The 25077-nt window shown below is 32.8% G+C and overlaps 1 protein-coding gene across 1 annotated transcript in view; it reads right to left on the bottom strand.

Moving 5' to 3' along the window:
* The window catches only part of ITGA2 (integrin subunit alpha 2), a 144764-nt gene that overhangs the window by 54145 nt on the left and 65542 nt on the right, over window positions 1–25077 (bottom strand). Inside the window, exons 7-13 of the mRNA XM_031964909.1 lie at window positions 22003–22151; window positions 15238–15388; window positions 12962–13127; window positions 9981–10057; window positions 9336–9474; window positions 5044–5189; window positions 4181–4324 (exon numbers count right to left, since the gene is read on the bottom strand). Of these exons, the coding sequence (XP_031820769.1) occupies window positions 4181–4324; window positions 5044–5189; window positions 9336–9474; window positions 9981–10057; window positions 12962–13127; window positions 15238–15388; window positions 22003–22151 (972 nt within the window). The remainder of the gene's footprint in view (window positions 1–4180; window positions 4325–5043; window positions 5190–9335; window positions 9475–9980; window positions 10058–12961; window positions 13128–15237; window positions 15389–22002; window positions 22152–25077) is intronic.

The raw sequence follows: 25077 nt of genomic DNA, 5'->3' as shown, positions 1-25077 counted from the left end.
GGATGGGTTAAAAAAACACTACTAAGGCCACAATAGAGAGAACAAAAGTATATATGGGGGAGAAAATAGTATGGAGGGAAATACAGAGCTGGTAATCATAATTGAATGTGAATGGGATGAGCTTTCCCATAAAGTGGAAGGGAATAGTAGAGTGGATTAAAAAACAAAATCCTACAATATGTTGTTTACAAGAAAAACATTTGACACAGAGAGACACATAGAGAATAAAGGTAAAAGGCTGGAACAGAATTTATTATGCTTCAGCTGAAGTAAAAAAAAAAGCAGAGGTAGCAATTCTGATCTCAGATAAAACAAAAATAAAAATAGATCTAATTAAGAGAGATAAGGAAGGAAAGTACAACTTGATAAAGGGTACCATAAACAATGAAGTAGTACAATACTAAATGTATATGAATTAAGTGGTAGAGCAGTCAATTTCCTAGAGAAGACTATAAGCCAGTTACAGGAAGAAATAGACAGCAAAACTATATTAGTGGGGACCTCAACCTTCTTCTCTCAGAATCAGACAAATCTAACCACAAAATAAACAAGAAAGAAATTAGAGTGAATAATAAAATCCTAGAAAACATAGATATGTTAGACCTCTAGAGAAAATTTAATAAGGACAGAAAAGAATATACATTTTTTCTTGGCAATATATGGCATCTACACAAAAAATGACCATGTATAAGAACCTTACAATCAAATGCAGAAAGGCAGAAATAGTAAATGTTTTCTTTTCAGACCATAATGCAATGAAAATTATATTCAATAAAGGGACAGGAAAGACAGACTAAAAACAAAATTAAATAATTAATTTAAAAAAATTAGTGGGTCAAACAACAAATCACAGAACATAATTTCATCTAAGAAAATGACAATAATGAGAAAACACACCAAAACCTATGGGATGCAGCCAAAGCAGTTCTTAGGGGAAATTTCATGCCTCTAAATAGCTACATGAATAAGATAGAGAAAGAGGAGATCAATAAATTGGGCATGCAACTAAAAAAGCTAGAAAAAGAACCAATTAAAAATCTCCAATTAAATACCAAATTAGAGATTCTGAAACTCCAAAGAGATATTAATAAAATTTAAACTAAGAAAATTATTAAACAAATTAATACACTTAAGAGTTGGTTTTATGAAGGAAAAAAACAAAATAGACAAACCTTTGGCTAATTTGATTAGAAAAAGAAAAAAATAAAATCATCAGCATCAAAAATGAAAAGGGTGAACTTAACACCAAAGAAAAAGAAATTTAAACAATAATTAGGAGCTATTTTGTCCAATTGTATAGCAGCAAATCTGACAATCTAACCAAAATGGTTAAATATGTATAGAAATATAAATTTCTTAGATTAACAAAAGAAATAAATTACTTAAATAGTCCCATTTTAGGAAAATAAATTGAAAAGCCATTAATGAACTCTCTAAGAAAAAATCTCAGATGGATTCACAGGTGAATTCTACAAAACATTTAAAGAACAATTTATTTCAATACAATGTAAAATATTTGGAAAAACAAGTAAAGAAATCCTGCCAAATTCCTTCTATGACACAAAATGGTACTGATACCTAAACCAAGAAGAACCAAAACACACAAAGAAAATTATAGACCAAGTAGTGGTTTTGGGGGGGAAGGATACTTAATAAGGATAGGAGAATAGATTCCAGTCAGAGTGTGGAATGAAGTGCTCTAAACATTTGTATGAGAATTTGTATAATATCCTTAAGAAAAATAGGATGAACTCTTAGTAAAGAATTCTTGAAATCTTTTAAGAATTTAAAATAAATAGAATATGTTAATTTAACCTTCATTTTAAAAAGGCAAATGCCAGCACAAATTTTGGCATATGGTTATAATAGAATATTTCATCATAAGAAAGAATGAATATGAGCAACATAGCAAAAATAAAGATGGGAAGATTTGTATGATGTGATGTAAGAGCTAAGTAAGCAAAATAAGGAGGATTAATATTTATCACTGCTATAATCATATACTTGAAAGCAACACCAAAAAGGAGCTGAACTCAAATAAAATGGCAAATCTGAATCCCAAACAATACTTAGCCTTATCTTTTTTTTTTTTTTTTAGCAAAGTAAAGTGAGGGATGCCAAGTGTGGAATTAATGTATTCTGCCATATGTGTTAGTGTGTGTGAGAAAGAGACAGAGAGAGAGAGAGAGAGAGAGAGAGAGAGAGAGAGAGAGAGAGAGAACACCAATTTAGGCATAATTGTCATTTTTATTACATTAGCTTGACCCAATCATGAATAATTAATATTTTCCCAATTGTGTGTGAGGCTGTTGGTTAATTGTACCTATTACTCTTCATTGAAAGAAAGGTTTCAATGGGATTGGGGAAATGTAGAGAAATAAATATGGTATAAAACCCCAAAATTATCAATAAAACTTTTTAAAGGGCAGATATGTATAGAGAATCACAAAGTTGCCAATTTCTGCCTAAAATATTATATCATCTTTAAAAGCAGAACTGGTTCTTATTTCATCTTTACAAAGCTGTATGCCTAGCACTTTCTTTTTTAATGCTCCAAAACTGTGATTTCATCAGTGTGTACATTTGTGAGGGGCAGGGTAGAAAAGAGAGTTTTGAGAGGAGAAGAGGGACAAGTAGAAGAAAGAGACTTCTCATATGGCCTTCCAGAGGCAGTTCAGCATTTTCTCTGTGATTTATAATCCTAAAGAACTACCTTGAGGAGCAGCTATAAGGCTCAATGGACAGAGTATCAAACATGGAATCAGGAGGACCTGAGTTCAAGTCCAGCCCGAGACACTTAATTCATTAGCTGAGGGACCCTGGGCAAATTAGTTAACACTGAGAAGTTAAAAAACGCACTCACCGGTAGTGTATATCAGAAGTAGTACTTGTACCTTGCTGTCTCTGACTCCAAGATTAACTTTTTAATTACTATACCTTATGGCTTTTCATAAATATAGGCATTTATTTGTTTGTTGTATTAAATTGCCCAGAGAGGGGAATATCTTATGAAAGACACTGTCTTCTTATTTTGTGACAAGACTGGGAAAAAATGTTTAAAGACTTCATAGAAGGGGGAAAAAAAACCTCTTTCCTTGTTCTCTCTCCTTTTTCTCCCTCATTCCTTCTTTCTCCCCCATTCTCTATCTTCTTCCCTTTTGCCCCAAATTCATTATTGACCTCTAGTCAAGTATTAAGTGATACGTTCTCCTGTGACATATTTGCAAACAAGAACATAGATTTTTTGATGTGAAATTCTACTTTCTGAAATTCTGCTATGTTTGTGAAGATTCTAAGAAGTAGATGCAGCATTATAGCTCACTTACTATACTATTTCAGACTGTAAACAGTCCCCTATACAATATAAATAATTTTAGTGAAAATATGGACACTTCTGTTAATTTTAACTACTTAAGAATGACATGATCAGTTATTTTTCCAGCTCTAGGAGTCTGCAATTCAGTGAAATAGGCTTGGACTCACAAAAAAATAAATGTTAATCTTCACTAAACAGATCTCAGATTCTCTTTCCATCCCCCTTCCCTTTCCCTTATATATCCAATTAATTTTCTAGATCAGCAGTGGATCTATTTCCCTCAATTTTTATCTTCTTCTTTGACTATTCTTAATACCCGTCCACTGCTTTAGCATCACAAGCATTCATTCAGCGAATGCAGGCCCAGAATATAACACCCATGGTTTTTAGGGATATAGCACACACTAGCAAATTTTATGTGGAAGGACTGGAAGTCCTGAAAGCTGGACATATAACTAACTCTTACACCAAGAAATGGAATTTCCTGAAAAACTAATGCAAAATACATCTGGGTTAATATAAAAATTTCCAAAGTGCCTGATGCAACTATTCTTAACTGCAAAATGATAATAATGGGAAAGTAAGAATTAAGGAAAAACAACTCTTAGACTGTTGCTGCAGCAATTCCTGCTATCCCCTCCTTCCATTAGGAAAATGGCACTAATCTAGGCACCATCCATAAAACTAAGAACTAAACTAAGTTGTGGAGTTTTTAAACTATATCTTCACAGCTACATACATTAAATAAATAAGTAGGAAAAGCAATTACCATTTAGTAGTTGAAGATTTTCCCCAGCACAGATGCATTTTCTTTGAATATTGCTATATAGAGTTAAATATAATTATTTTTTTCTGTGGCTTTACCTTTGTGATAGTGAATAGGTAGACCTTCCCTTCCTCTTTCTTAAGGTCATTCATGAACATTGGTGCACCCACCAAAAGCACATCTGTGATATCATCTCTATTTACGTCAACCGAACACACCACACTGCCAAAGTAGGATCCAATCTGAAATGAACACATTGATATTAAGATTCTGACTTTCATATACTACTTTTACTTATCTATGGATTGAGATGTCTCCTCATCCTAGCACCTTTAAATTCTGGTTATGTATGCACTATATCCCTGCTCATAAGTACCAGGGTGATGAAAAGGTGATTCCTTGTCCATAAGGTATCATAGATCATTCTTTTTACTGTATCCTAAAGTATTGTATTTCCATTCCTAGCTAGAAGTATGAATACTTATACCTGATAACTCCCTATATAGAAAAGTAAAATATTTTAAGCTGGGTTTTACAAAAAAACCCTATCTTTATAGTTATGGAAGACATATGTTTTCCAAAAAATGCTTTCATCCCTTCCCTCTTTTAATTTTAACCTCCTGAGATTCAATCTTGTATAGTGATTATTTAATTGTCTTTAAAGTTAAGAAGCCCTGTTTTCCAACTTCACCTCAGACATTCTCTAGCTATATCACTGTGGCCAAGTTGCTTAACCTCTCTGGGTCTCAGTGTCTTAACCCAGAAAATGAGGAGGGTGGAATCAGTGACCTATAAGAAAGTATGAAATCTATGAATTTCATGATCTGGCAAAACCCTTCTTCAACCAGAGTTATGACATCAGTAATGTGCCTACTGCTGTCAAGTGCCTCCTATGCAAGCATGAGCCTATGAAACCAGAACACCACAGACTTATGTTACCAATCAAAATGATGGGGCTTACCTGGTCACCTCTATGAGATTGAATGATTGTAGTATTACCATCATCATTAACACTATATACCACTACTTGGCCAGTATAATTTGCCCGGGGAGCACCAGCAACAAAATGGACACTATTACCAGTAGAAATAACTGCAACAGAATATCCTAGGCAAGAAAAAGACACAGGGCAAATAGTCAATCCAGCAATAAATGTGGTGTTGGACCAAAGGACAAACCTCTGAGATCCTTTCCAGTTCTAAATATAAGATCCTATGATTAGTTTTATATTTTGTTTTATTTATATTAATATTATCTGTTCATAAGACAAATAATATAATAATATTAATTTCATTACTATTAATGTCACTTATATTATTAACTAATATTAATTATTATATTAACATTGTTATTACTTTTAATAATATCAACATGATTTTATTATATATATTTACTTATGTGTGTACATATTGTTTTGCACATTAGATTGCACATTATATCAAAGCATTTTTGTATCTCTAGCAGATAGCATAGCATCTAAGATATAGGAACCTATAAGGAGATTGTGCAGTGGATGGTGTTGAATCTGGAATCAGTAAGACTGGTATTCAAACGTAGCCTCAGATATCAAACAGCTTTTTGATCTCGGCTAGGCAAGACACTTAACCTCTGTCTACTTTGATTTCCTAATCTGTCATATAAGGATAATGATACCACCTATCTCTCAATTAAAATGATATCGCAAAGCACTTAGCAAACATTTTAAAAAATGTAAATGATAGCTAGTTAGAAGTAGTAAGTACATGTACTTGTTGATTACAGAATATTTTAATCAGATAATGCATGTTGAGACAGTGACAAAGCAAACCATTAGGCATCAAGTCTTGCTCAATCATTTAAGAATTGCACACATTTTGATATATTTATCAGAATTGAACAATGTTTAATTATAGCACATGAACACCAGGAGCCTTGGCTTAATTGAAGATGGAAAGGATGCTTTTATACTTTCTAGGTAAGCTGAAAGTCAATTTTTTATGTGACTGCAAGAACTTCCCAAGGAGGACTCTTCTAACAGCCAGAGATGGAGATTCGGATTATACTGATCTGATTCTAATTTTTCAGCATGCTACCTGCAAATCTGGAGAATTTTCTCTCATCACTACAAAATTTCATGTCTCTAATCTTGGCAAAAACTGGTTCCTTTCCTGATAACCTCCATCCTCTCATGTTATTTTTACTAGTTGAAAAATATGTTCTTTACTTCCCGTATACTTATAAGCTTGATATGTTCTTTTAAAAAGTTCATTAATATGCTTTGTTTGCATAATGGATGCATTATCGTTGGCACACAAGTGATTTTAAAACAAAAGTAACCATTAATGACTTCTGAAAATTTCTTCCAGTCTTAGGATTTTATGAAATTAACAACCTGAAACAAAAATCCCTGAGGTCAGACTAGACTTAAGATGAAGTTTTCCCCAAAACAATGAGACATTAAAAAAAGTTGCGGTGGCAAGGAGCAGGGGAAGTAGTAATATATAGAATTCATCTACCTAGAATGCTATCCACACAGACAGATGATGTTAGGAATTCATTGTGTTAGAAAATAAGGAACTCCTCCATTAGATTACAAATATCTACTAGAGATTTCCATAGTTTTTCAATGAAATGAACATGATGGAATTCCCCCAACTGGCCCTTTGAACTGAATTCCCACATGACCAAACATTTATGATTTTATAACACACAGTTAAAGATGCTTAGAATTGTGTCACATGTTTGAAAGAGAAACAAATAGTATACAACCCTCATTTACAGAGTGATATAAAGGCCATTCCCCTTTCCCAAAGGAGAGATGAATAAACATTAGAGATCAAACACGAAAATATTTATAAAAGTAGCTACACTTTAAATGGCATTTCAAAAAAAGTGAGGAACCAGAAAATGGTATAATATAGTGGAAAAACACATTGTCTCTCAAGTCAGAGAACTTCGATTCAGATCCCACTTCTGGCACTTACTATATATGGGCAGTCACATAACCTCCCAACGCCTATTTCTTTATCTAAAAAATGAAGCAGTTCAACTAGATGACCCCTGAAGTAATCTGCCCTCCCATACCACCTCAGCTCTAGGTCTATATGCCTATGAAATGACTCTGATATACATAGTAAGGAAAACTAAAGAAAAATAGAAGATAAATTCTTCTAGGCAAATGAGATTTTGTTAAGATCAGGGAAATGATCTAGATAGCAAGAATATTTTAAGTATCTAAAATCATGACTAATTTCTTAAGGGCAATTTGTACTAAACAATAGATTATTAGAAGTCCAAGGATTTGTTCACAATGAACACTTACAATAAGAAGAAAAGCATTAAATAATTTTTAAAAGAAATATTAAAATTTTTATAATTATAAATGACATAATTCCAAAGGACACATGTAAATGGATTATATGAAACTTCATCTAAATAAAGTCTTGTGCAGCTAAATTCTTGCTATATGACAATCAAGAAAAGGTAGCTCTAATGGATTTGTGGGGACTCATCATCTGATCATATGGCTGTTTGTACAAGGTAGTGGGATGTTGCAAAAGAAGGCTGCCAAGATTTTTCTGAACTCATAATACCAAGTACATTCTCACTGAGTAGATACCAATGGAGCAGGTTGGTTAGGAAGATGGAATTGACTACATGTCTTTTCGCACTTAATTTAGGAAGTTCTGGCTGAGACCACAGAAAAAGGTAAGTCATATATGAATATAAAATAAACATGTTAAATGGAAGGAATGGGTACATCCACCTCAGATCCTCTAATATGAACATTATGGGTGCAAAAAATCCAAGAACTTCATGATAGTATAAGAATATTATCCATTTTAATCATCGCCAGTGATGATTTCTTCCATTTTAGAAGGCAATAAGTAACAATACACTTATGACCCTGATATTCTAGCAGCATTTTAAAATTTTAGGATTCCATAACAATATTCTATGACATCTAGGTGATTCACTGGATTGAATACTAAATCTGGAATCAGGAAGATCCAAGTTCTCAACTAGCGATATGACCCTGGGAAAGTCACTTAACCTTATTTGTCTCAGTTACCTCAACTATAAAATGAACTAGAGAAAGAAACAGCAAAACACTAAAGTATCTCTGCCCAAAAATTGCACCCAAAAATGGGCTCATGAAGAGCTAAACATGATTGAAAACAACTGGATAACAACAAGACAATATTTCATTATCTTATAGGGAGGAGCTACAGCCTGAAAGTCTAGAAGACCTAGATTTACATAGTTTCTTATACAGACTGATAGTGTTTAACCAGAGGTATTGTGAAGTTCATATGAATGGATATAAATAACTTTGTGAACTTTAAAGATGTTCATTATAATTATTATTATTAATTATTATCTAGCCTACAGTCACTGTCTCTAATTTGGTGATGACTTCATTCCAAAAGCCTTATACTGTACTCCTCCTAAGCTCCAGAAAGGTTTATGGAGCAATGCTGGGATCTGCTGGTAAATGTTTAACAACTGGACTGGGGATTATGTAATATATTTTAAGTTTAATCTTCATTATTAACACTTTTGTAAATCCAGATAATCAACAAAAAATAAATTATGTCCTGACTTGTAGTGATTTTCTGAAGTGTAAATCCTCACAACAAAAATTGAATCATTTGATCACAAACAGATCAGCAGACTATATAGCACTCCGGTGAGTGATGTGAACAAGTTAATTAGCTCTCTTGGTACACGATGCAAATATTTGACATTCTAAGTTGCAGAATAGTTGTCGATCAGAATTTGTAGAGGGAGTTTCCTCACTAGGTTTCCAAAAGTTTTAACATCCTCCCCACCATTATACCCTATTCTCTCAAATTGTTTATAATCTAATATATAATGCCAAACTGATAGATATCAACAAAGAAAAATAAAGTTATTCAAAAGTAAAGGTGACACATAATTAGAAATTTGTTATTGAGTTAATTGAATTAATTAAATGAGTTAATTTAGGAAAAGTTTCATGGAGGAGCAAGTCAAAATGGTAGAATAGTTAGCAGATGAAATAGCTAGTTAAAGAGTAACAAGAGGAGCAGCTAGGTTGCATAATGGATAAAACACCAGCCCTTAAGTCAGGAGGAACCGAGTTCAAATCTGACCTCAGATACTTAACACTTCCTAGCTGTGTGACCCTGGGCAAGTCACTTAATCCCAATTCCCTCAGGGGAAAAAAAAAGTAACAAGAAAACAATTTCAGGAAACTCAGATGTTCTGGAGCTAAATAATGCTATATCTTACCTAAATATGAACTGTGATTTCTATCTTGCAGAACTTTTTCAAATGCTTGTCTAGAGAAGATGGAATATCCATGGGGTATCTGTTGCACAATTGTTCCACTCCAGGCATATGCTCCAACTGCACCCAGTGTCAGAGCACCCTTTAAATGATTAAAAAGGAAGATTATTAATAAACTTCACTTTTGAAACACAAGGTAGGTGAATTATTAGGCTAAATTATGTCTGAATTCAACAGAAAATGTTTAACATAAAACAAATGGTTATAGTTACAGAGTCAACAAGTCTAAACATTCTTGTTAAAGGCAAGCCAAGTTATAGGAAACTTTTAAAATACATGATCAAGTTTTATGGAGCAGCCAAACATATTACATAATTTCACAGGAACGAGTTATTCCCTAATAGAAACTCCCTCCATTCACCAAGGTTTTGTTCCAGCATTCTCCAGGAATATATAATTCTGCAAATATAGAATCCCCATGAATAAGTTGAGTAGAAACCCTGGATGTTAAATCTTAGAAAAATCCAAAACATCCTTTATTGTAGATTGGTGCATCTATGATCAAAATGATAAAATTGACTGCAAAATTTTAAACAAAACAAATAATACAACCAGAAGTCTGAGATAGAGGTCTTCTAATATACTTACATTTTCAGGAGAGTAATCTGCACTGAAACCAACTTGTGACATTTCCATCTGAAAGTTATCACCTCCTTGAACAGTACCTGAGAAATTAATAAGTTTTTAAAAATAATATTTATGTCATCAATTTGGAACACAATTTATAATGGGGGAGGGGAGTGAACCAGTAATTTCATCAAGGTAAAGAACTTCTTAAGAAGTGAAAATTCTTTCCACCAGTGCAAATTAGTCTGTTGCCTGCACTGAGAGAACGAATGATCACACAGCAAATTTGTGTCAGGACTTGAACCCAAGGCTGCCTGTCTCCAAGATTTGACTCTTCCCTTTCTATTAATTCATATTATTTTGCTTAAGTTTCATATTTACCAAAAATATGAGAAATTTCTAGATTTTTGAATTAGTATGATAACTGAAATTCCCATTAAAATACAAGAAAAAAGATCTTTGAATTACTGGAGATTTATGAGTGCTGATTTAGCTTTGCTAAATTTTTTGGGTCTAAAATGGAGCTCTTGTTGGTTTTGAGGGCAACTCAAGAAAGATAAACAATGATGAAAAGCAAAGTCATGATTATTGTCATTTATTACTTCAAGACGTGGGTAGGAAAGATCCAAATTTTCAGTTATAGAATAGTTTGTTTAGTCATTTTTCAGTTATGTTTGACTCTTCATGATTCTGTTGAGGTTTTCTTGGCCAAAGATGCTGGAGTAGTTTGCTATTTTCTTCTCCAGCTCATTTTACAGAGAAGAAAACTGGGGCAAGTGGAGGTAAGTGATTTGCCCAGGGTCACACAGCCAGTAAATATTTGAATCCAGATCTGAATTAACAAATATAAGTTTTTCTGTTTCTATGTCCACCTCTTCTTATCACAACATTTAAATGTAGACCATTTCTTGTACAAAAGTCATTACTGTTGCATTCTAATTATATCTATTATATATTTCTTCATTAATCTTTGGGTCATCTATAATTAGATTCTTTAGAGAATTCAGCATTAGAATTCTTTAAAGTATTCAGTAAGTTCTTATTCACATACCATCACTGAAAGAATATTAGTGTTTAAAATATAGATATCTGTTTTAGGGAACAAGTTGGGATCACTGAAAATGTGAAGTCATACTTTAAAAGTTATTCAGCTTCTTCAATTGTGGGCTCAGTTTACTGTCTGAGGCTTGTCTGAGATGAAAGTTCTGATAGACATTTAATTCTGGGTCCAGTTTGTTGTCAGTCTACAAGGCTTGGAAATAAGATCTATGTTCTGATAGATTTAGTGAAATGACTATCTACCTGTACCTTATAATCTGGACAAAAATCATTCTTTATCCATTAAGTTTTCCCTATGTAGACTGTTAGCCAACTCTTGTAAGTTGTTTTTGAGCTTGTTAAGGAAGTTGTATAGCATTCTGGGACTTGATACAATCAGCATAACTTCTGAAGGAATTCACAACTTAAAAGGTATTCCCTTTTCCTCTAATTTTACTCATAACCCCTCCTGAGACAAAAATGAACATCTTTGAAGAGTATACACTTCACTGTTGTATATCTCAATTAATGATAATCAAAAAATCACTGGATAAGCTACCTCTGTAGTTTGTAGTACTAAGGAATCTTGTATGATCTTAACATATACATGGGAAATATCTCTAAATCACTAATTAGAGGACAACCTTAAACAATATTATGTATTATGTCTTACCAAGTCAAATGCTTTGTTATATCAATGAACAAAAACAATTATTTTATATAGTTTCCATCATTTAGGCAATTGTGTGGTGTTAAGGATGTGGTCTCCTATAAGAAAGCATTTGTGGAAACCTGCCTATTCTCTTCTCATATTTTCATTAAATATACCCACTACTGATGATCAGTCTCATAAAGATTTTTATAGAGATGAGAAAGTAGACTTTGCAAAATTTAAATCTTTGAGTCCTATTCTAAAACAATTTGTCATTGTTATATACTTAACCATAATCCATTGTATATCTTATCTAAAAGATGTCAAACTCCATAATAAAATGTAACGTTCTGGAATAAGCAGCAATTTATATAGTGTGAGTCTAATTAATTCTTAATCATGTAAATTTATGGTAGATGGTAAAGGGCAGTGTCCCAGAAAGCCCGCCAATGCAAATAATTCCTAAATTATTTCTATGTATCTTTGGAATTTATCTTTTCATTGTCACCTCCATCATTTCAAGAGACTTAACACTGGCTTAGTAAATATAAACATCACACATCAGTTTGAGGTAAAAGAAAGAAATGTTTTGGGAGACAGGGAGAAGTAAGTTTTTACAGAAAGGTAGGTAGCTTATTGGTTAGAGAGGTGGACTGGGAGTCAGGTTATGACCCTAGACAAATGAGTGTCTTGTTTAAAGTAGAAATAATAATAGCACCTATCTAACAGAGTTTGACTTTTATTGGACTTTTTTGGGTGGAGGGGGGTGTTGAATCAGGTGAGAGATTCTGTAAAAAGTACTTTGTACTAGTTAAATATCAGCTATTATTATTTTCATTGATACTCTAGTATTTAAAATTTAGAAACTAGTTGGTTGAATAAAGAGTTAGGAAGATCTGGGTTTAAATCTGTTTTCAGACGTTTTAAAATTACCTAATCATGTTTGGCCCAGTTTTCTCATCTGTAAAAATGAGCTGGAGAAGGAAACAGCAAACTACTCTAGTATGTTTGGGAAAAAATACCCAACATCTCAAATGAGGTCACAAGGCATTGAACACAGCTGAAAAAATCTAAACTCAATAATTTGGAATTTGCCTTGGACAAATATGAAATTAAGAGCTAACCTATACAAAATTAAACAGATTTCGTTTGCCCTCTTTATGTACTTTCTAGGGTCCCCAAAAATAACCATTGAAAAGAAGTGCTCTAATTTCTACTGATCTGAATGTCTTCTCTGCCTCAAATGTTAAGAGAATGAATATGTTTAACCTTGAAATTGGATAGGATAGGATATCTGGAAGCATCACCATACCTTCAATGCTGAAAATACGCTCGCCCAATGTCCCAGCCTTTTCCAAGAGTGCATCTTCATCAGAAACATTAAAAAAATATCTCTCTGTTGGAGTACTAGCAATTGCTTTGATTTCTTTTATTAAATTCTTTGTGTCAAGTGCATTTCTATTTAAGTATCCAAGGACCTAGATAAAAGTTTGAGGGAAAAACAGGAAGTTGTGATCTATGAATTCCAAATTTCCTCTACAGACTTTTTGACATTCCTCAGTAGACAAGTGAATCAAACCATATGTCTAGGTCCTCACCACCTCTACCTCCCTGACAGTAACAAAACTTGGGAAGAACAGAGATATATTATCAAGGAACTTTGGTAGATAAATGATCTGCTCTTTGGTTTTTACCATCTATACTTGCAACGTTAAAAGAGAGAGCTCTTGAGTCTCAAACTACAGAATGGATAGAGCAATTTTCTGCTTAATAAGTAACCATGATTACTTCTTTATTTGAAAGGCTTGAAGCACTTTATACATATTAGTTCTCAAAAACAGTAAATAAAGGGCAAGAATCATTACCCCCACACACACTTTGCAAATCTGAAAAATAAGGTAAAGAGAAGACCATTTATTTGTATACAATAATAAATCAAATAAATAGATGCTTACTAAGTCTCACGATCCTTTACCAAAATGGACATTAAGATATTCAAAGCACTTAAGTAATTACCAAATATGAAAACATATGACAAAACTAGGGTAAAAGGATAAAGCATATGATACTGAATGAAATGAAAAAATTATACTTAACTTGGTATATATGATCTTCCATAATCATGTATACATAAACAAAAACAAACCCAAGAGTATCCTGTCCTCTTTTCCCTTACTCCAAACTCTTCTAAAATGGTTTATAAGCAATATAAACACATGGCTCTCTGTCTCCCACTTCCATACCTTTGAAATAGCTGTCTCCCATAGCTATAATGTACCATCTCCTTTTCTTTCTGCCTTATAGAATCCTATCTGCCCTCAGGACTTGGATGAACAACTACTTTCTCCAAAATGCCTTTCCAGAATTCTAAAATTGTTAGTGTTCTACATACTTGATTACTTCGAATTTAACTACCTTGTAATTACTAGGTAGTTAAATGATGCAATAGATAGATATATATATATGTATATATATATATACATATATATATATATATATTCTGAGCTTTAAATAACCAACTTGCAAAGGAACTTCATGACTGCCTATAGCATTCTTTTTTAAGTTTAAAACTTAACAGTTTTAAATATATTTTATTTTCCACAATTACATGTTAAAATAACTTTATAACATATACAAAAGTTTTGTTTCAAATTCTATCTTCCCCTCCCTGAGATGGTAAGCCATTCAATATAGGTTATATATGTACAGTCATGTAAAACATTTCCATTTTAGTCACTTTTTACCAAAGGACTCAAATAAAAAAAAAAGAATGTGAGAGAAATAGACAGAGGGAAGGGAAAGAGAAAGATCAAAAGATTGCATGTTTCAGTCTGTATTCAGACAATGTCAGATTTTTCTCTAGAGGCAGATGGCATTTTTCATCATGAGTCCTTTGGGATTGTTTTAGATCACTATAAATCATTCATAATTCTTCATTGTACAATACTTCTATCATTGTACACAATGCTCTCCAGGTTCTGCTCACTTCACTTTGCATCAGTTCATGTAAACCTTTTCAGATTTTTCTAAAACCATCATGTTTGTCATAGAACAATAATATTCTATCACAAACAGATTCTGCAGTTTGTTTAGCCATTTCCCAATTGAGGGGCATCCTCTCAATTTCCAATTCTTAATTAAACATAAAAAAGCTACTATAAATATTGTGGTACAAACAGGTCTTTTTCCTTTTTAAAAATGTCTTTTGGGATACAGATTTAGCAGTGGCAATGCTCAATCAACAGATATGTACAGTTTATAGCTCTTTGGGCATAGTTCCAAGTTGATCTCCAGAATGGCTGAATCAGTTCCCAACTAAGGAACATTTCTTAAAAAAGAATGTAAAAAAGGTATAATCCTATGCATTGATGCTGAAAAAATGGTAAATGGGAAGGACAATGAAGATTTTAATGTTTATTCAATGCTATTGGAATAGACTTTTGAAAAAAACTTTGTTAATCCTGTGAATAAGTAATGTTGAAATACCAGTGTTTTTTCTAAAAGAATTTAAAAATCAACTATAATGTTCAGTGTCAGTGAAGATCAAAGATTTTCAGAGCTGAAGAGGACATTTTTAAAGTTACTTACTGCTATGCCAAATCTAAGTATGCTATCATCATTGCATTGATCAATAACTTTTTTCAACATAGAGCCATCATGAGATTCACCATCTGTCACAACCACCATAACTTTGGTAGCACTGGGTCGTCCACCAGAGGCTTCAGAATAAGCAAATTCTCTGGAACATCAACACATGAAAGTTAGTCAAAAGGTTAAGTATAATACTTGATTCCTGTCACATAAGTATCCTGAAACATGATAATTTCTTTCTTTCTTTTTTTTTTTATTTAATAGCCTTTTATTTACAGGATATATGCATGGGTAACTTTACAGCATTAACAATTGCCAAACCTCTTGTTCCAATTTTTCACCTCAATTTTTTTCTTTCCAAGAGCAGTACTATATGTCCACATGTTTTCTGTTAATCTACATAGAGAAATCAAAAGGTAAATTGTTTTCATGAGCTATTGCTCTTCCTAAACAATAGGGTACAACGGAACGAACAATAGCCTAGGAGTCAGGAGATCTGGGTTCAGATCTATCTGACATTAACTATTTGACAGTGTTCACTGAATCTGTTCAGATTACTTAAAATTCTCTGAGCCTCAGTTTCCACATCTGTAAAATGAATCTAATACTTGTACTACCTATCTCATTGTTATTAAACTCATGAATTGATTCAAATCCTAATATTATTCTATGATCATACAATTTTTCAAAAATGACAATAAGTTAATTTATATGCATAACAAGTTAAAAGCATTTTTCATACAATATTCCTTAGAATTATCTTCTTACAAGTAGTATTAGTTCTTAAAAATCCAAGAAATATTCATTTTATACTCAATCCCTAGTTAAAAGCAATACATATAAAAGATGCTCAAGAAATTAATTTTACTCATTCATGAGAAAAATCATACTTCTGATAGCAAATGTCAGAAATGACCTTTATAAATACAATCCTCCTATACATAAAAATTCAATAGAACAGTAATGCCACAGGAATTTGACCAACTTTCAGTCTTTTGTGGAATTCTTTGTATGCCTGTTTCCACATTAATCCAAAAGATGAAGAAGAAACGTCTCTTATGGATCTTGTATCCAGAACATGTTACCAACATAAAATGGGTAAAAACGAGTTTAGTAAAGTCACTTTAACATTTGAAATGACTTTCCTTCTTTAACATAAAGCTTCTTTGAACAAAGGGAGCAAGACAAGAAATTTAGTCCTAAAGATAGGTAAGAATAAGGAAGGCACTACTTTAGTCCTAGATAAAGTTGACTTTTGCCAATGACTACAGAGAGAAATCAAATTAATAAAATGTGGAACTGTATCAAAATAATTTTCATCATTCTTCTAAACAGAATCTTTATCTTATAAAAAATAGCCTTCCTTAGAAATGTAATTGGCTATGCTAGAAGGAAAAAAACATAAATATTCAATAATATTGTACAGCTATTTCTAAAAATATTTCTTTTAAAAATGGTTTAAAAATGAAATATTTATTTTTCTCTAGAAATTTTATTTACAATATTGGCAAAGAAATTTTACTTCTGGAATGTATCTTATGCCATATGTTTTGTCATTTCTTTCTGAAATATAAGCCATTTTATACAGAGATCGATGTCTCTTCTCTCCTTATATGGCACAAAATGCCTTATACATTGCACTGTTTAGTTTTGGGGGTGGACCTGTGATCATTAGCATGGAAAACTCCATATAGAGAATGTTCTTTCACTATTTAATTCCTTTGAATCTAAGAGTTATAGGGAGGTAATAGAGGAATGCAGGTGATAAGTAACTTGATTGCATTGCTACATGAGTCTACTTCTTATAAGCCTTGGCTTTCTTAAAATTCAGTTCAACCACTTATTTTTTCCAGGAGGCACTTCTAGTCTCCCCAGTACAAGTGCTTTCCCCTCAACAGCTACTCTCCAGCTACTCTGTGCCTATGTGATGTTTTCTCCCCCATAAGACTGCAGGATCCTTCAGGCCAGGGACTGTTGCTGATTTTTCTTAATATTCCCAGTGCTTAGTACTAGGACAATGTATGGCACATAGTAAGTGTGTAATATATACCTAATGATAGATTGAATAAGAAATTTTACAAAACTAAAATAGAAAAAAAAGTAGAGAGACAAAATCAAACTTAAAAAAAGATTCAACCAAGAGAGGAATCTATATCAGTCATATTAATATTATTTTAGATAAATGTGTATATGTGTGCATATATCTATGTATTTATCTATATATATGTGTCTGTCTCTGTATGTGCAGGTATAAGCATAAATATATCCATTGAATGTAGCCTGCTTGGGAGATATAAAAGGTAAGCATGGGGGAAAACAGTAAAGTAAAAAGTACACAGCAGAGAACAAAAGAATAACTTACAAAGAAGAAAAGAAAAGATGTCATGAATATGTCTTCTTTTATTATACATGTTTTCTTGAAATGGAAATTTGTTGCCATATATTTTGAATCCTCTCTGATGTTCTACTGGGCATATGACAATGTTTTGATTGTTTTCTTTTTCTCTCTTTCTCTATTTTGTTTTTTTTTTTCTTATTTAGCATTAAAATTAAAAAAAATAAGCTTTTAAAAATTGAAATAGTTGAAGTGTAAGCTTCTTAAAAACATGACCTATATCTTATTCATATTATATATATTCTTTATTGATTGTAGAAAAATTGTAAATAGGAGATGCTTAGGAAGCATTTTTTAAATAAAGGAATGAATGGTTGCACCAAATGACAAAGAAACTTCATTTGTTTATTTATTTTGTCCAAATATGTGATTTCCATTTATGGGAAATTCCCTTGTGTGGAAATCCCCCTTTTACTCCCCTTCTCCCTGAGTCCTCCCATTTCCAGGGATCAATGCTTGTCTATAACAATCTGTAAATTTTCAGTCTTAGAGAAAAATCTGGAAGACTAAAAAGTTAAGAAACTTGTTCACTTAAATCCAAGAGAAACCGAATATTTGCACATGCCTTCTTTACTATAAGGTTAATCCTATCTCCCTGTGATTTTATTAAATATATTAAATACATGGACAAAAAGGAGAATGAGATACACAATTCTGAAGGAAATGAATGTGAAGTCAGATGATCACCAGACATAGTGGAATATTATCTAATTTGATGATGAATAGGACTAAGAAGCTAATGATAATTATTTACTAAATGCTTATTATGTGCCAGGCACTATGCTAAACCAGAAAGGCAAAGGCAAAAGACATTCCTTTCTCTCAAAGAATTCACAGTTTAATGAAAGAGAGAATGTGAAAACAACTACATATGAACAAAATAAATACAGAATAAAATGGAGATAATCGTCAGATGATCTTAAATACAAAAAACAAACATCAAAACACAGGCTTTATGAGGAATCATAGAAGATGAAATTTTACCTGGGCTATGAAGGAAGATAGGGAACCCAGGAAACAGATAAAAGGAGGGATCTTCCAAATATGGGGAAAGGACAGTGAAAATGCCCAGAGTATAGAAATGGAGGGTCTTGTTCAGAGAACAAGGAGGCCAGTGTTACTGTGTCACAGAATATGTGACAGGGAGTAAGGTTTAAGAGAGGCCAGGTTGCAAAGGAAGGAAGGAAGGGAATGAGCATTTATGAATGAATGATGTGCCAGATATCATTTTAAATGCTTTTCCAAATATTATTTCATTTGATTTTCACAACATATGGGAGACAGATGCTATTATTACTTTACTATTATTACAATATTTGAATAAACTGAGGCAAACAAGTTAAATGCTTAGGGTCACACACTGAGGTGGGATTTGAACTCAGGTCTTCCTGATTCTAGGCTCAGAGCTCTATCAATTGTGTACCTAGATAATGATCTTAAATACAAAAAAAAAATTATGATTGATCCTCAATAATATGGAGCCACAGTAGTAGGAGAGTGATATGATCAGATCTGTACTTTAGGAAGATTATTTGGTAGTTGTATGAGGAATAAATCAGAAAGGGTAAAGATAAAACAGTGAGACCAACCAGTAGGCTACCAGCAGTCCAGGTGCAAGATGATGAGAAATATTACTTAGGACAAGGTTATGAAAAGGTTACAAAAGTGTTCCTAATACCAAGGACTCCTCTTGGCAGGTCTGGGTGGACACAAAGAGATGTCCAAAGAAATCTGTACCGGCTTTCCAGTCCACAAGCTACTGACTCTAAACACTATCATTCCTACTTTCTGTTTGTTTATTTGTCTGGTAAAAAGTTAGAAGAGAAATATTGTCTATAGCAAAGGAGACAGGGGTTATCAGGTGAGTTACAGAAAAACTAACAAAAAGTCCAGTCTCATGGAAATCAAAGGAGAAGAAAAAGTTATGTGTGGAGGGGGAGAAGCATTTACTAAGCACCTCTTTTGTGCTAAGCTCTGTGCAAAGCATTTTTTAAATATTATCTCGTTTGATCTTCATAATATTTTATATTTGGGGAAACTGAAGAGACAGAAATTAAGTGCTTTGCCCAGGATCACTCAGATAGAAAGGATCTAATGCCAAATTTAAACTCAGGTCCTTCTGAATGCTTGGCCAATTTTCTATTGACTAATACTATTACAATTGAAGTACCTGGATCCAAGTCTTATTTTCAGTACTTACTAGCTATGTATCTGTGCCTAAGTAATTTTCTCATTCTAAGTTTCAGCTTTTAAGTCTATAAAATGGGAATACTTAGACTAGCAAAAACCATCTTAAGACTTGCTGTGAAATGTTATTATTTCAAGGCAAGAATTATCAATAATGTTAATTGCCACAAAGAGGTCAAGAAAGAGGATTAATTTTAAAAGACTTCTAAATTTCACTATTGGCAGGTTATCAGTGACATTAAAGAATGTTTCCTACAGAAGCTATCCTGGAGACTGAAAGTTCTACCCCAAAGAAGATTTTGTTTCAACAGCTAAAAAGTGATTAGGTGGTAGAGGAATAGGATAAATCAATGGGGATGACTTTTTCCCAGAAGTGTGGTTGTAAAAAGTAGGTGAAAAATAGGATTGTATTTTCAAACTTTAGATGGAATAAAGAGGGATAGCATTACCTTGAAAGGATTTGGAATAGAGTGGAAAAAGAGACAAGTGAAGAAAAAGAATTTACCTAAAATGGGATATAGGGACTAAATGACTCCTAGGGGAGATTGAAAGTGTCACTGAAATAACAGCTGATGAGAGTCCAAACAAGACAGGAAATTAAATGAAGCTAAAAAAGATAATGGATCAGCAGAAGGCAGCTGAATAGAAGGGGGAAAAAGTATATTTTCTGACATGGCTAAAGAGCATCACCAGATGGAGATGGAAAGGCACAAGGCTGTCAGAGAATGAAATTAATTAAGTCTAAGGTAGTGGAGATGGATAGCTACTGGACCTGAAAAGATCAAGGAATTTGTCAGTCTAGGATATCAAAAGAGTTTTATAGGTATTAACAAAAACTTGTGCAATTTATAGATATTTGATGAATTCTAAAGTACTTGACAACAAACAACAATAATGATAATCCCCAAGAGTAGTAAATTAACAGATATTAGTCAAAACAAAAACCTTGAGTTGACAGTAGAATCAAAGCAGTGACCCTGATAAATTACCTCTTTATATCACTAGATGACAGAACCCAGTCTATCTTTAATCAGATAGTGGAAAATATCTAATTATAAGTTAGCTTTTCCTCCTATAGTTTTAATTATACTATTCATAGACCTTTCAATTTTAATAAATCCCTTGAACAGAACATTTTTAAAAGAATCCATTAAATCTCTAAATGTATTCATACAAGTAGTTTCTCATACTGTGGACTCTACATTCTCCTCAGCAAGTCTACTTCAATATATTACTTTATGCAATGAAGGGTAAAATATAAGTATACTTATATTCTAATTTTCCTTTACTGCTTTTCCATTTCTAAGATTCTTTTGCTTTTTTGCCTTGTCTAAAAACTACTTCTGAATACCAATCAATCAAATTAACCAATAAACCCAGGCAGTGTGATAATTCTATTGCCAAAAAAAAATGCTAAATAGTAATATAAAAAGATGTAAAAGAAAATCCTGCTCTCAAGGAGTTTACTAACAGGGAGTCAACATTTAAACATATATATATATATATATATATATATATGTATGTATGTATGTATAGAGGACAAATAGGAAAGCACTGGAATTAAAAGGGTTAGGGAAGGCTTCCTATACAAGATGAGATTTTAATGGGAATTTAAAGGAAACCAGGAAGATCAGTAGTTAGTGTGGAAGAGAAAGAATGTTTCAGGCATGAGGGATGGCTAGAGAAAATGCCTGGAGCTGAGAGGTGAAGTTTCTTGCTTTATGGAATAGATAGGCGGGCATGTCACTAGATGGAAGATGATGTGGAAATCAGAAGTAAGAAAATTGAAAAGATAAAAGAGGATTAGCTTATGAAGGAAGTATAAGCAGAGCATTTTAACTTGCTCCAGGAGGCTATACAGGAAGTTTTTTGTGGGAAGGGAGATAAGGGAGAGAGGTCGTGACATGATCAGACTGGTGTTTTAGGAAAATCACTTTAATGGTTGAATGGAAAATAGACTGGAGTGGGGAAAGCCCATCAGCAAGCTATTGCAATAATTAAGACATGGAATTGATAAGAGCCTGGACCAGTGTGCTGGAAGTGTCAGAGGAGTAGAGGAAGCATATCCCAGAGATACTGCAAAAATGAAATTAAGCTATTTGTCAGTAGCTTGCATATGGTAGAAGCAGCGGGGGTAGAGGGACATGGAGATATAGTGAGGAATCCAGGATGACTCCTACCTGGCATATTGAATTGCTTTGAAAGTATTAGTGAGATCTCCACCATGTTGGGTTGTTTGAGATGTTGCTTTAACCATTTCTTCTTTTGTTTTAAAAGTACTCATGTTGAAGACAACTCGTGGATAATTTCCATACTGAATTAGTCCCACCTTGAAAAAAAACAGAAAGCCTATTAAAAGAAGAGAAAAATGGAAGTCTTGCTAAATTATTACTCCTGTGAAATATAAAAAGGCTTAATTGGTACTCTAGAGATAGAGTCTGGACCTATGCTTTCATTGGGATAGGAAACTCCTTCCCTCAATGTTGGTCATTACCTTTTCTGCAACTTAATCTTAGATAGTAGTCTAGAACATTGAAAAATTAAATAAGTAACTTAAGGTCACCCAGTTAGTATATATCAGGGTGGAATTTGAACTTGGGCCTTCAACTGCCTCTCTAAAATATCAGTTAACCTAATATATGGTTTATTTTAAACAAATATTTCTCTTAGGTTTGTTAGTTCATTGAAGGAATGTTTTGCTCGGAAAAGTTACAAGCTTTGATATATATAATGAAATAAGAGATAATGCAAAGAAAAAAGACTTCTAAAATGATTGTATGAATGCAGTATATGTGTGCATAATTCTAGATATTTATGTATGTGTGTATATATATGCATATGTGTAAGTATATATGTATGTATATATAAAAGTACATCTGTACTTAATGGTTGCCTTCTTGAGGGCGATGAAGAGGAGAGACAAGAGGGAAAATAGAATAAAGTGAAAAGTTTACAACAGAGAACAAAAGAAAACCTACAAAGAGGCAAAGAAAAGATGGACAACTCTGAATACATTGTATAGTATTTATTATATAAGCTTTTTTGAAAAGGAAATTTATTGTGTTATATTTTGAATCCTCTTATGTTCTGATGTGCACATGGCAAAGTTTTTCCCCTCCTTTTTCTGTTGTGTATTTAAGTTTTGAATAAATAATAAAAATAAAAATAAAAAAATAAAATTATTGTAAACATGGGATGGCTCAAAAAAAAATAAAAGCTTTTTTATTATGGCAACAAATCTGAGTAGATATCTATATCTATATATACACACATATACATATAGAAATATAGATAACAATCTTAAACAATATCATAAAAGGCATGAATATGAATCAGTACATAGATCTGCTCATTAAAGCACAGAAAACAAAAAAGAAAAGCGAGATTTGACTGAAGTATTATGGCAAATGAAAGGATGTTATTATGTTACATATAGATATGTGTATATATATATATCACATATTATATATAAATTATATTAACTCAAATGATGGATACTGTGATACAAAAGACTCAGTAGTTAGTAAGAGTTCCTATCAAGAGCTGCTTATTACAGTCATTTCAGTCATGTCTGACTCTTTGTGGCCCCATTATGGGTTTTCTTGACAAAAATATTGGTTTGCCAGTTTCTTCTCTAACTCATTTTACAGAGAAGGAACCGGGGCAAACAGGGTTAAGTGACTTGTCAGAGTCACACAACTCTGAGTCTACATTTGAACTCAGATCTTCCTGACTCCAGGCTCATACTGTGCCACCTAGCTGCCCAATATTGAGAACTCCCAATTGAAATTCAATAAATGTGCATCATTTAAAGAATATTATGTGAATTATATAGCAGAGGAAGGAGTTGATGGGAAGATAAGAAGTTTAGACATAATACATTGTCTACTCTCATGAAAAGGTAATGGGAATATATCACATAGATATTATACATGCATATATATGTATATTTTATATATACATATTATATGTATGTTATACAAACTGTTATCTGGTAAGTTCACTAGAGAAAGTATAAACAAAATTTTGTTTGTGAGGAGGGAATAAGCATTTATTTAAGTGTCTATTATATGCCAGACATGGTGCCAAGTGCTTTACAAAAATCTCATTTGATAATGAGGACAAACATCATTACTAACTGTGGAAGAACCAGGAAGTCTTCTACAAAAGATGGCAAGCACTTAAGTTTGGTTTTAAAGTCAGTTAGAGAATTTCAATAGGATATATTTATAGGCTGGATTAACGAAAAAAAAGGTTGAGGGGAACAGAATAGAGATATTCTGCTTGGTGTATATAAAAGTGCTGAAACAGAAAAAAGTAAGGTTTGGCAAGTAATCTAGTCTAGATAAAACTTAGAATGGATGGAAGAGAATAGCATGAGAGAAATCTAGAAAGTTAAGGTTGTAGAAGCTAGGGTTAAGAATGTAGTTTAACCAATGACATCTTTTGAGTAGAAAAGTGTTATAATCACCTAGATACCAGACTATCTTGGAGTGGGAGAGAGTGAAGATAAGAAGACTTATTAGGAGGTTACTGAAGTAGTTAAGATAAATGATGTTACACACATATACTAGTAGTGGGCACCAGGTGGCATAGTACATTTACTAGCTGTGTGGCCTTGGGCTAGTGATTTAACCCTCTTTGCTTCAGTTTCTTCATCATTTATGTAGGTTCCCATATTTGAAATCTTGGAGTTATCTGTGACTCTTGGTAGTCATATCTAATCAATTGCTAAGTTATATTGATTTTAATTTCATATCTTTACTATCACATTGCTATGATTTCTTGAATCCAACCAAAACTTCCTTTCCTCTATTGGTATGGCCACCACCAGCATTGTTTTTTTTTTTTTTTTTTTTTTTTTTTTTTTGGGCAAAGATAATAGGGGAAAGAGAGTTTTTGATGGATTCAAGAAATCATAGTAATGTGATAGCAATCCCTCAATAGAAAAAGAATGAAACATAAAGAAAAAGGTTTTTTTTTAATGGAGAGATAATGAGTATGTTTTGACTTATTGACTTTGAGGTTCTAGTCGATCATTTAGGTAGGGATGAATATCTCTAGGCAATTATAATTCCAAGTCTGGGTTTCAAAAGAGAATCAGGCTAGAGATATAGATTTGGCTAACATTTATACAGGGTGGAGAGCTAAAGCCATGGGAGTGAATGAGAGTGCCAAAGAAAACATGAAAGAGAACCAGGACCCAGATTCTTGGGAGTAGATGGTATAGATTGTAAATTTTAGAATCTCAAAAG

This window comes from Sarcophilus harrisii, chromosome 1 (assembly GCF_902635505.1).
Source record: "Sarcophilus harrisii chromosome 1, mSarHar1.11, whole genome shotgun sequence".
Classification (NCBI taxonomy): Eukaryota; Metazoa; Chordata; class Mammalia; order Dasyuromorphia; family Dasyuridae; genus Sarcophilus; species Sarcophilus harrisii.
This window is presented reverse-complemented; position numbering and strand designations above follow the sequence as displayed.